Source organism: Lipophrys pholis (genome assembly GCF_963383615.2).
Source record: "Lipophrys pholis genome assembly, chromosome: 8".
NCBI classification, from domain to species: Eukaryota; Metazoa; Chordata; class Actinopteri; order Blenniiformes; family Blenniidae; genus Lipophrys; species Lipophrys pholis.
In genome coordinates, this window is record NC_137630.1 from 11,428,840 (window position 1) to 11,442,080 (window position 13,241).

The 13,241-nt window shown below is 40.7% G+C and overlaps 1 protein-coding gene across 1 annotated transcript in view; it reads left to right on the forward strand.

Annotated features, from left to right (window-relative positions):
* cacna1db (calcium channel, voltage-dependent, L type, alpha 1D subunit, b) overlaps window positions 1-10,363 on the forward strand; it is a 76,760-nt gene extending 66,397 nt beyond the window's left edge. The window contains 10 exon segments of the mRNA XM_080470517.1: window positions 1,953-2,089; window positions 2,847-2,963; window positions 3,480-3,934; window positions 4,849-4,875; window positions 5,009-5,149; window positions 5,283-5,443; window positions 5,829-5,941; window positions 6,209-6,343; window positions 6,770-6,955; window positions 7,610-10,363. Coding sequence (XP_080326643.1) covers window positions 1,953-2,089; window positions 2,847-2,963; window positions 3,480-3,934; window positions 4,849-4,875; window positions 5,009-5,149; window positions 5,283-5,443; window positions 5,829-5,941; window positions 6,209-6,343; window positions 6,770-6,955; window positions 7,610-7,915 — 1,778 coding nt within the window. The 3' untranslated portion in view covers window positions 7,916-10,363.
* Window positions 10,364-13,241: the final 2,878 nt, after the last annotated feature.

Below are 13,241 nucleotides of genomic sequence, written 5' to 3' on the forward strand. Positions count from 1 at the left end.
TTTTAAAGAGGAAAGATCTCACCAGCTATTTATAACATTTTTATACATGTTTCCACATGCGCAATAGGAAAGTTTAAACTCTAGTCTTACCCCTTAACTCTGAATACATACTAATCTTAAAACGTATATCATATTAAATACTCATGTGGTTATATTATAATGAGAATAATAATAATAGCAGGTTATATATTAAATGTCTTGATGAGCAATCTTAGATACCATCATTTTCTAGAAAGTTATTGCTTCATTGACTATCGGCAGATATAAGCTGCTCTATAGAATAAAATGGATAAATACAAGTTCAAGATATACCTATGCACACACATACGTACATATTCAAACATGCATACACACAGTATAAAAGCCTAATATATGACCTACCCTTCTAATATATACATACATACATGGCCTCAAACTTATTTATACACACACCTCGACAAATTCATACACATTCACATATTGGTGTATAAAGTTTTATCCATAGGTGAAATTATTTTCAAACTTGATGCTGATTTTTCGCTCTTAAAAAATATAATGGTATTGACAGTAATTTCCTCACCATCTGTCTTTATTTAGATTAGAGATTGAGTGACTAACGCTTCATGGTTTTATCAGATGCTTTGTGTATGTCAACATGAACATGTTCTGATTTTAGCATTCAAGACATAAAAATGTGGCTGATTTCTTTCTGAACAGAGCCTGTCGCAGAATATTCTCAGCTGCCTGTGGTGATGTGGAGAAATGTTTTCCAGATGGGCTGTAATCAGTTCAGCTCAGCCACTATTTTTTTTAAACTACTGGAAGAAATGCTGTTTCTCTCTCAAAACATCCACCCAACTCATGTGTGCCATCTTTAATTGACTCAGCTGCAGCGACAATGAGTCAAGGGAAGGTGGCCTTAAAAGAAACAAAAACACATTTCTATCACATCATGACTGAGCTTCCTGGTTTTATGTATTTAGCTTCTTCCCCCAGTTTGCTTCAGCAACCACTAATCTGAGTCAATCAGACCTGCTTATTAGCCTTCCTGCATGGCAGAGATTATCTGTCGCTGCAGCTTCCTGTCTCGCTGTACGTAGTGTGTGGGTGTGTGTGTGTGTGTGTGTTGTGTGAATAGAGGATCTTTAGATCTGCTTCTCGCTTCTTTGACTTTTTTTGCTCCGCTGCTTTCTTGCATGTGCTTATCGCTTTATCTTCGATTGTGTCGTTGTGGGACTTTCTGAGAAACTTCTGCCTTCTCTGTGTATGAACAAATGGTTGTGTAATTTATATATTTGTGTAGTTACATAATGTGATTTAGCAACCAAACTTGCTTAAATTAACTGGAAGTTTGTCTCTATTTTCTTATAGTACAGTCATGAAATACAGCTGTATGAAGTGAACTTTGCTGCATTTTTGCTCTATTGCAATGGTTTTTGTATGTTTTGTTATTGAGTGAGCGTACTTTACACAAGAATGAAGCCTGATTGCAGCTGCAGGCAAAGTCGTCATTTCACGCTGTGTGTGTGTGTGTGTGTGTGTGTGTGTGTGTGTGTGTGTGTGTGTGTGTGTGTGTGTGTGTGTGTGTGTGTGTGTGTGTGTGTGTGTGTGTGTGTGAGATTTACAATACAATACCGTAGTGTGTTTGTGTCTGTGATGGTTTGTGGTGATTTAACAACAGTACAATTTTGTTGACTGGGCGATCTCTTTCAGGTAGTAGTGGTAGTGGTAGTAGTAGTAGTGGTAGTGGTAGTAGTAGTAGTGGTAGTGGCAGTAGTGGTAGAAGTTTCAACCTGCATCAGTTTCAATGGTCTAGTGTTGTGGTCTGTTTTCAACACTGTTGACACTCTTAAATGAAAACAATTGTGTCTGCATATGGCAGGTTTATGTTTTGCGAGCGGATATTAGTATAGCGTTGTTTTTTTGTTGATTTGGTGTTAATCCGGGAGGCTTCGGTGTGTCTGTTTACTCAGATGACGAGGTAACAGTGGGGAAGTTCTATGCCACATTCCTGATACAGGACTACTTCAGAAAGTTCAAGAGGCGCAAAGAGCAAGGTCTGGTGGGCAGGCGCTCATGGGAAAGACTGAACACCACCTTGGCTCTGCAGGTGAGTGAAGTAGTGTGTGTGTGGGTGTGCGTGTGTCATAGATTCAATCTAACATTGCTCTTAATAAGTTAGTTTTGATTTAGCCTGTTTTGATAAATGAACCCTCAGACATACTCACACATCTAGACATAAATTGCATTTAGACATGACATCTGCTGACTGTAATGGGGAGAAAACAAAGTTTATTTCTGAAAATTAAGAAAGTTTTAAAAGTATTAAAATGCTTCAAATGCCAAAATAAATGCTTTGAAATATTTCAAGATTAGATACATTTCTCACTAGATTTCTGTAAACTGTTTTCTGTAATCGATTTTATTCTCCCATCTTTATCTATGTACTGAATTCCACTGAAAGTCCTAATTCAACTTAAAGTCTCAATCTCATTGCAGTCAGATATTCTTTGTGCTGTTTCTTAAAATTGTGAAGCAGCAATTCTCTCCACAGGAAGCATGGAAACTACTGTGCAAACAAACTTCTAGTGGTGTACAAAGGATTATACTGAGTAACTGAGTACCCTGGATGCATACAAACCCAAATCTGAATAACTGCATTCTAAAGCTTGCTATTTTTTGTTTTTGCAAAGCTCAAAACAAACCAAAAATTTAAAGATTGTGGTTGTTTTCAAATCATTGATAGAGTATTTTTGAGTTCTCTCTGTGTTAATTCGTTTGTAGAAATCTGGGCAGAGGCATATTATAACCTGAAAACACTTAGTGTGGCGCTCCCAGGTTTGGTATTACAGCCGCTCTCTTTGCAGGCTGGCCTGCGCACGCTGCATGACATTGGACCTGAGATTCGTCGAGCCATATCATGTGACCTCCAGGAAGAGGGCTTAGTGGATGCAGAAGCGGAGGAAGAGGAGGAAATCTACAGGGTAATAATCACTATCAAGGTTCTCCTTGATGCATGCTTTCAAACATGAAATGTTTGGGTTGGTTGCTAAAAAAATCTCTTAATGGGTTTTAGCCATGCTTAAAGTGTCTGTCTGCATTATAGAGCACAGCTATTCTACAATACAATGTGTTAGTTAGAAAACAGTACTGTAAATATGAGTTATTCAATGTTTTTGACACTCGTTCATTCAGTTTTCTGTGTACAGTGCAGATGTGCAAGCATTTTTTATATTCTTTAAATATCTGCATCAGGCGCACTCCCTGGGAATAGAAGATGCTGCATATTGCTCCAGCACTTTTCCTTGAGTGTATTACTGTTATTTAAAATAGAAAAACATAAAGAGATTCACAAGTTATCAAAAATCTTCATTCATCTGATGACCCTGAAATCTGATTTTTTTTTTAAAGTTTAGATTCGTAAAGTTACTCTTTCACAAAATGTCCTTTTCAATGCCATTGTGTCTCGGCTCACACTGGTTTCTGGCGTCCTTCTGCAGCGTAACGGTGGCCTTTTTGGAAATCATGTCAACCACGTGAGTGGGGAGCAGCAGGGCTCCTCCCAGCCCACCACCGCCACACAGCGCCCCCTGCAGATCCTGCCCTTCTCCTGTAGTGCCTCCGTCGAACCGCCACAGATCAGCCGGAGAGCCAGCAGCAACGATGGAGAAGGAGAGACGGAGATGAACTCCTCGCCCATCCAGTATAATCATCATCATCACGCCTCTCATCCCTTTAATCACCCTCACTGCAACTCCACTTGTCTTCAGTCGCCAATACCCTCCAATGCCAACCTCAACAACGCCAACGTGCCCTCGCTTCTCTCCATGACCGTTGGGAGGCAGCAGAAGTGTTTGTTAAGACGCAGTCGCCCATCCTCCATCAAGAATGGTTCGTCAACGGCCACGAACACTAAAGGAGTGCAGGACAATCCCAGGAAGTCCCAGTCCTTAAGGTCAGCCGGCAGACTGCTTGTAGCGGCTCCTTGAATCTCAATCAGCTCCTTGTTCCGGCCGCTGTCATTTGTGTGGGGAGAGGTGGGGACTTCTCCACCTGTACAGGAGACTCTCCTCTCCACATCTCTTATTATGCCTCAGAATTTCTGACGCTCCGGTTCACTGATTTGACTAAAGAGTCCAGACATGCTGCACTCTTCACAGTTACACACAAACAACACGAGTTCATGATTTGGCAATCAAACTATTGAATGCATTTTAGTGAAATATAGGTCATTGCATCAAAACTGTAAATTAGCTGTATTCAGTATACAATCTTAGAAATAGTTCCACAATTTTATACTCAATGAATATTTATTGTAATTAAATGCTGTATAGCATAATAAGAATCAAGAGATAAGTTCATGTTTTGTTCTGATATACTGATCTCTAAAGTACCCAGCATGCACTGCTTCCTTGTTCTGTATGTATCAGCATTGTATTTTCTTCCATCCATAACATCACCTGATAAATTCCAAATATTTTTTATTTGTAATTTTACTTGACGTGGTTCCTATATCCACAACTAATATTAATGCCTTAAATCACAACACAGTTTCTGTTTTACAGACCATTTTATTCCTGTGGTTTTCGGAGGTATTTCCTCTCACAGTTTGGTAAAAAGCTTGGGAATCTTCTGTATAGTCTTGTATTTAAATTTACAACAACACTGCTCCACTCTGGACTCTGCTGACAAATTGTCATGATGAAACATTTACTTTGCAGCTACTGTAATGCATTTGGATTGAATCCTCTTGTGTTTTATGATTGCATGGCCCCACTCTTCCCACTCCTATCCTGCTCTTCTCTACAAAAAAAACAAAAAACCCTGCCTGTCTGACTGAACCATCTCCTCGCCCTCTTCCTGAAGCAGGGCGCGCTACTATGAGGCCTATATTAGGTTTGTGCATGATGTTCCTGCGGAGCAGAGCTTCACCTTACGTTTCTGTTAAACCAATTCCACATTGAAAAATCAGTTGCATATAATCAATGTAATGATATGATAATGTCTGTTTTTCTTGCTTCCATGTCAGGTCCGAAAGCGGCGGGGGACTTTACCCCACCATTCGTCGAGAGGAGCGGGGGGGCGTGGAGAGCGATGACGACCGAGGTTCGGGGGAGTACTACAGCGGGGAAGAGTTTCATGAAGACGACATCATGTTAACAAAGGACAGGTACAACGAGGATTAATCCCACCTGAATGTGATGAGATTATGCTCTTTCAGTTCAAGACAATATTACTGTCACCTCATGATAATAGCATTCAATGCATGGTCACTTTTTTTTAATCTTATTTTTATTTCACAGGTTGCCCAGCAAGGACTGCCAACAGGAAGTCGGGGCAGATTTTGACCCTGAACTCTCCAGGAGTGAGCACCAGTCTGAAAGTTACTGTGACGATGATCAACAGCCCATCTGCCAGGACAGCAGGCGGTCGCCCAGAAGATGGTTCTTACCCTCACCTCAAGGTGAGCTGCACATTTCCTTTTTTGATTGTATTTTCCTCATTATTTAGAATCGACTGAGACTCCCCGATTTTTTCCCATCGATAATCCCACTTCTTTCTACAATGTGTGCAATCATGAGCCTATGTTCTTCTTTCTGGAGTTTTCATGTTATCACCGTTTCATCCCGTCGTCCAGAAACATAAGTTTCAAGTGAAGCAGGGACTCTTCATCGTCCAGAGGAGTGAAGGGTTAGGGTTAGTGAATGGGAAAATATCATAGAGACGATAAAGGTTCCGGCTGTCGGGCTAAAGCATAAAAGTGATTCAGTAGGTGCATAAAGGCTTTTTATCTGAGCGCTTTTCTTTTCTTTTCTTTTCTTTTCTTTTCTTTTCTTGTCTCTTCTCAGCCTCCAACAGACCCACATTCAATTTTGAGTGTCTTCGCAGAAGAAGCAGTCAAGATGAGTCTCCTCCTTCTCCGTCATGCACAGCTCTTCCACTACACCTGGTGCAGCAACAGGTACACACACGTACATGTACACGTGTACACACACGTACATGTACACGTGTACACACACACACACACACACACACACACACACACACACACACACACACACACACACACACACACACACACACACACACACACACACACACACACACTCACACACACACACACACACACACACACACACACACACACACATACACACACACACACACACACACACACACACACACACACACACAGAATGTCACCTACTGTGTCGACTTTTCCTCTCAGGTGATGGCGGTGGCCGGTCTCGATGCCAGCAGACTTCATCGACTGTCTCCAACAAGGTCGCTGCGCTCCTGGGCCACGCCTCCCGCCTCCCCCATCACCCGGGACTGTTCACCCTGCTACACTCCGCTGATACAGGTCTCTCCTCTGTGACACAAAAACACATAGTCCCTTTAGAAAATGGTATCTTGCAATGACAATGACCTTCGAACCAACAAAACACCACAATGGTTGTAGATGCAAAACATGAGTAATAATAGAAGTGATTTGAAACTCTTAGACTTTATTCACCACATGTTATCACTCTAAAATACTCTCATCCTCTACAATGCAGAAGCAGAAGAAACTTTTCCACTGAAAGTGGTGCCTTCACTTTGAAGGCAATAATAATGCTTTATGTTGGCAGAACTTGTAGGTCACATGATCTCTTCCAGTCCCATTATCTGTATTTTACTGTATGAAATTCTCTCAGCAAACGTGAGGATTTGTAATATAAATTGATTAAGATGTTGTGGATGTCAGATATCACAATATCTAATCCATGCAAACTCTTTCTGCACTCAGGTGGACTGGCGTAGCTCGGGCAGTGTGTGCAGCCTCCCCGGAGCAGTGAAGAGAAGCTCGTGGTATACAGATCACCTGGACGGTCCTCCCAGCCGCAGCCAGTCTCCGTCACGTCTGCAGTTACCTGCAGAGAGCTGCTCACACTTCCTTCAAAAGAGAGGCAGTGCCAGCAGCTTAGTGGAAGCTGTAAGTGGAAGTTAGGCTGATGAATTTAGGATGCCGGGCGACTTTTGATCATGTTATCATGTTATGATAATCGCATGCCCATCATAAATGCACTAACTTTCCAGATGCTTTTGTACTTGCTGTGTCCTTGTTCTGATGGAAACGCTGCTTTAGTGTGATCAATTAGTGTGAGATATCTGATGTGTCGAGTTTGCTTGAAAAACAAATTCAGTCGAAGTGTGTACAAAGTTCAGACCAAAGATCTCTAAATGGATGAAACACAAGGCAGTTCCAAGCATATAAAATGTATTTAAATCAGAATAATAATCTCTGGTGTACGAATTCCACCGCTGTCACTGTGATGAGGTCTTTTTCCATTTTATAAGCTGTTATCGAGTTCATGATAAAAACACCCAACACAATAAACAGACTGTTGTATTTAACCCAACACTGGAGCATTGCCGAGTTAGTTTAGTGGAAAGAATGTGCAAATGTAAACTGAATGGGAATTCTACGGTAGGAAGCCATTCTCTTTTGTTTTCTACTTTGCTCTGGTCTAGAAGAAACATACCACAAAAGTGACGCGGCTTCAAAAATCAGCTATGCACACTGACTAACTCAACACTGTTTGTGTTTGTCTTTTTGGATTTCATAATATTCTCCTGTTATGTACAGGTGCTGATATCCGAGGGTCTGGGGAAATACGCCCGGGACCCCAAGTTTGTGTCGGCGACAAAGCAGGAGATCGCAGACGCCTGCGAGATGACCATTGACGAAATGGAAAGCGCTGCCAGTAACCTGCTGAATGGGGGTATGGGTAACGGCAACACTGGGGAGACGGGCAGCGCCAGCTCGAACTCACACGTTGACACGCATCTTCGAGACAATAGCATCCGTGACTACAGCGACGAGGAGCCGTACGTGGCCGTGAAGTGCGAGGAGGACCTAACAGATGAGATGATATGCATCACGTCGCTATAGCAGTGACTGACACTGGATTCTATTTAGGTTTTTTTCAATTAAACTTTCACGACTATGGCAGTGACGGGGGGCCTCTGTTCAGTGGCATCCTGCAAGAGAGACAAAACATAAAACAGGGATGGACAAGAGAACAAAGTGCCTTGTTTTCTCTTTGTGTGAGTGGAGAACAGAAACGGTGTGTGTTAAGATCAAGATAAAATCAGTAAATCTTTAAAAAAAAACAAAAAAAAACTGTGTAAAGCAAACAGCCTGCCAGCTGGTCTGTCGCTTTGCACGAATTGAAAATACCATCTGGCAATTGTGGCCTTTTTTTAAATTAGATGTTGAGAGCTTGGTTTCAGTTATGAGGGTGTTTGCATCTGCACAGTAGAGTTTGAACAATGTTGGGGCCTGTTGGACTCTAGAACTGGAAGCAAATCCCCAAATCTCTTGAGTTTTCTTGATAGAAAGAACCAGTTTAATCAAACTGTTCTGCCAACAAGGTGCAGTGTACTTCAGAAGCATATCACATTCACATAAATTACCAAGACATGTTTTAAAAAAAACAAAAAGCACTTGTATGAAGCTGATTGGTGACTCCAGAACTGGCTGTAGATGTGAATGTGCGTTTGTCTACACCAAGTGTTAAACATGTGCTACAGACATAAACAACTAGTGGCACACAAGCTGCCTTTCTTTTGCAGCCCTTGAGATGATTTACAAAAATGAAAATGCACGGAAGAAGGTCAATAAACCACACTTAAAAAACATAAATTGCAAATGTTTAAGATAATGTAAAACCACATGCATTTTAAGATATGACATTACAGTCAGTTTAGTAGCTCCAAGTTACATTCATTGGTAAACAATCCATTACAATTTGGCCTTGGGTAGAAAGGATGAGATTTGGTCGGGTTGAACCAAACCTCAATAGCCGCTTTAGTGCAGTTATTTTATATAAATGTGACATCTGCCATCCACACCCTGTAGCACACCAAACAAGCAGCTTTTAAAGAAGATCTCGGGTCAGAAAAAAACCCCACAGGACTGGACAGATTTCACCACAAAGAACGATGAGTTGGTGTTGCATTTATTGCACCACACTGCATTGCAATGGAAGAAACAACATGGTTGCGGTAAATTTAAATGGGATCCTTTATTTGTAGTAGAGTGAAACAGTTTTTCTGCATTTGGGACACTGTACAGGGTTTAGTCAGTGTTCTGGGATTGAGATTTGAACCCTGACCCTCTAAGTCAAAAAGCCACGCCTTAAAAAACACTGAATCATCGTTTTAATTCAGAAAAATGGAGTGATTACCATACACTTGTGTACGTTCCTGCATTGTTTTGATTCCTTGTCATTTATTTGAATTATAGTAAAAAATACATTTTGTGACATTTGCTGTTCCTCCTCAGTGTCTGATGCAAACACCCAGCGACAGGCCAGCCAACATTACAAACATGGAGTGAAATGTGTGAGCTGACTCCGGCTATCCAACAACTCCCAGCCTCCCTGTACTCAGCTGAATTTTGTGTGTATATAATGTGTGATTTTAACCTTTTGATTGGCCAGAATAACAGCGGCCGGGTCTTTAAGTTACAGTTTCACCTCCGTGATTCAACCCTTCTCACAGAAAAAAACAAACTTGATATGATTATAGCAATCTATAGATTTTTTTTGGGTTGGTAGTGTATTTCAGCTCCTCACAATCAGGCCGCTCCAGAGCCATCACTGCTGGTCCGTTTGAATGAAGCTGCTCTGGGTTCAGGTTCAGGTTCTGGATTTCAGGGCTCGTCTCTGTTTTTTTAACTTGGAAAAAAATAAAAAATAAATCACATATCAAAGGAGAAAAAGACTTTGTCCTCAGGCATATCCTCCTGTCTCATGGCCATGCTGACACACACTGTAAGCCATTCACACCCACATCAGTGCGAAAGTTACACAAAATGCCCTCACCGAACTCACACTGATGATACACTACTCTCAGTTCTTAAAATAAGTTCAGTTCTCTTTGAAGTCATGAAGATTGTCTGGCACAGAAAAACAACAGTAGCACCAGTGTGGCCCACTGCTCTTGTTACTTCAAACTGAAGAGTTGAACCACCTGAGAGGATCATCTGTTTGATTTCTACTCCACCTCCCAACAACTTGACAGCTGTAAAACTTCCAGGCCTCCTCTCCTACTCACGTCTTTCAATGGCTTCAAATTTCTCTGGAACAGCGCAGCGTCAGCTTCATGATGAGTCAGATTAAGGGCAAAGATACCAAGACGTTCACGAAACGAAGGCTTATCTTCAACAGCCATCCGGCCGACGTGCCGGAGGGTGGATACAATATGTAAACTCTTCAGAAATTATTTTCAACCAACAGGATGAAACACATCAAGCAAATGTTTTTTCCGTTTGTGAGGCTGTTAATCCACAATTTCACGCTCCACACACTCACAATAAAGTCATTTTTGTAACTTTCCCCTGTTTCCATATTAACCTTGCTCGTGTCTGTGGGCATCCAGCAATGAAAAACATTCACTTGCTGGATGTTTGGCATTGACAGGCTTTTTTTTCTTTTTTTTTTCTACAAAATACGTTGAGTGTTTATGCCTGCAACTGTTACATTTGTTACAGTTTTGCACTTAGTGTGTCTACAAGACCTTCTACTTTGCATTTTGTTCTAAAAATGTGTTTTTCAACGGAAGGATTAGCCGTACCTTTCAAATACTTTGTTTCCCCCTCAAATTAAACAAGACAGACAGGATGCTGGTTTCAAAAATCCCCTTTATCAGACACAGTCTGATGTATGAAGCGTGTTCCTGGAAGTTCACTGCCTTCGTTTATTTGCATTTGTCCAATCATCAGTTCTAGATGCAATGCCCCCGTTACACATCTGCTGCAACACATCTACCACATCTCTTGTCACTGCTGGGAAATCTCGTGTTTCTATTTTCTCGATTTAAAAATCTTACTGTCGGGGTTTCAAGGGCTTCTTCAATTCTAAAACCAAAACATCAATTATTATTCTGGATGTGTTGGATTTGTACATTTGTTGTTTAGAGTAAAATTAAAATGTGATTAGTGTACCAACACAAGTTAATTTATTCTCCAATGAGATATGAGCTGCCTCCTTTGTTTCGGTTCACATGGATTATAAATGCAACAATTTCTACCTACCAGTTGAACCTTTTAATGGTTAACACAGGTTATGACGACAACTCATAATAGTGCAATACAGGTCTGTCAGGGAAGCTGTGGAAAATGCTGCTTCACATGGAAAAGAGAAAGTATGTGAAACGTTTGTGCCCCAGAATCCTCAGTCCGGATTGGTTGGCGGAGAGAATCAAAAACCAGATCTTTCAAAGGTAGACTTGTTTTTGCAGCTGAGAACATATTTTAAAGGGAGTCCAGAACTTAAAAATCCTCATAAAACATAAACTGCAAGCAGAGATTTGTTCACCTCCTGCATGTGTCCATCATAAACTTCTCACCTCTCAGATACACTTGTTCCAGATGTGATGCCCCACGGCCAACCACACAGATGTGCGTCACAGTTAGTTGGAACTGTTGCCCAGGTGTTTCTAAACATTGCGATTGAGCTGCAAACATTTTATACCGTTTTACGGGAACAATTGGATGATTTCTCTGCAAACATTACAAATCGCAAGCCCAAAGATTCTCTCTCAGATCAACATTTCCGATATTCAGATTTTTCTCAACAGAGAGACAGAGAACAGGAAGCTTTGTTGTCCATCACAGCTTTATTTTTTTGTACTGTTCCACTGCTTTACAACAATGTATAAAATCTGTACAGCGTTTGTAAAAAAGGAAGAGATGATCTTGCAGACTTCTGTTTTGTACCTATTTGTCGTATGAAACTTTAAAACAATAGCTAGATCGACTTTGTAGCAGAAGTACGAGTACCTTCTACATTTTGTACCAATGGAAACGAAACTCTTGTTTTGTACATTTGGATTTTTGCCTGATGAGACAATAAACCTGTTGACTTTTGTAATGACAACTGAATAAAGTGACGAGGACAAGGTCAGGACGGCTCGTTCACAATCAATACGAGATGAAAGCACTCGGTCCCTTCATATAAGACTTTTTTTTATTTTTTTTTTAAAATCATGTAAACATTTTTTTGTCACAGAAATTAAACTCCACAGCGCAGTGCTGAGCTCAATAAAACATTATAATACTATTTAATTGATGCGAAGGTTCTTTAAAATGTAGTATTAAAGTCATTTCTGGCTGGATCACACAGAAACACGCTCAGTTTGTTCACTGCATATATTGCAACCAACACAATCAGCTTCAAGGCAACAATGGTGCAATACGTAAAAATTTTACTTTCTGTAAACATTAAAAAAAATAAATCACACTGAAGATTTCTTATTGAGTAAACATGAAGTAACAGAAACATTTCACATGGATCAATACAAGAGATTATGTGGCAATTAGGTTGGAACTCATGTAAACGTCGTATTTTAAGGGTTTAACAGGTAAACTTGATTTCACAATGCAACAGGAAGCAGGACAAACATTTAAAACAGACATGAGAATCAATTTAAAATCTTACTGAATGCACAAGTCACACCTCTATTGTGTTGTAGTAAACAAGCTTGGATTATGAAACTTTTGTGGCTCGCACAATCATCAGAGTCGCCGATCACTGGTTTAAAGTAGAATTGTTCTGTAAACTACTTTACTTCCTTCACAGATGAGTTTCCAGTACAAAGATATGAACAGTAGTGTTACGGCTTCGAGTCAAGAGTGTGATGAAAGTAATATTTAGCAGAGCAGCAAGCATTTTGCTGCCGAGTTTAAATCAGTTTCAACCAGTTAAGACTGCACAGTGGTGTAGTGGTCAGTACTGCCCCCTCACAGTGAGAAGGTCCCAGTCTGAGTCTTGTGGGTCCTGTTCTCTTTTTGTCTCGCACTGGATACTTTGGTCCAAAAACACGTGTTTCATGACCCCGGATCGCACGTCGGCGTGAACCCGAGTGTGTAACTGCCGGAGTTTGTGCTGTGATGATCTTCACCCACAGTCAGCTGAGACCAGGATAGATGGTAGTTGTATTTATGGATATTTTAAATGTGCAATGCGTCTGTCAGGTCCTTCAGTCAACTAAAAAAAAAAAAACTGCTGCTGACCAGAAACCAGACTGGTGTTAGTTCAGATGCATCAAATAAATATTGAAGAGCAACTGTTACTCAAACCAAATCTGTTCTGACGAAGAGAGAACGCAGTTGAAACATGTCATAAAGGGACCTTTGTCTTTCCTAAACATAAGAAAGAGAATACTTAGAAATGAACTACAAGCAATTACCAGGTTTCTTTGGAAAGACAGGC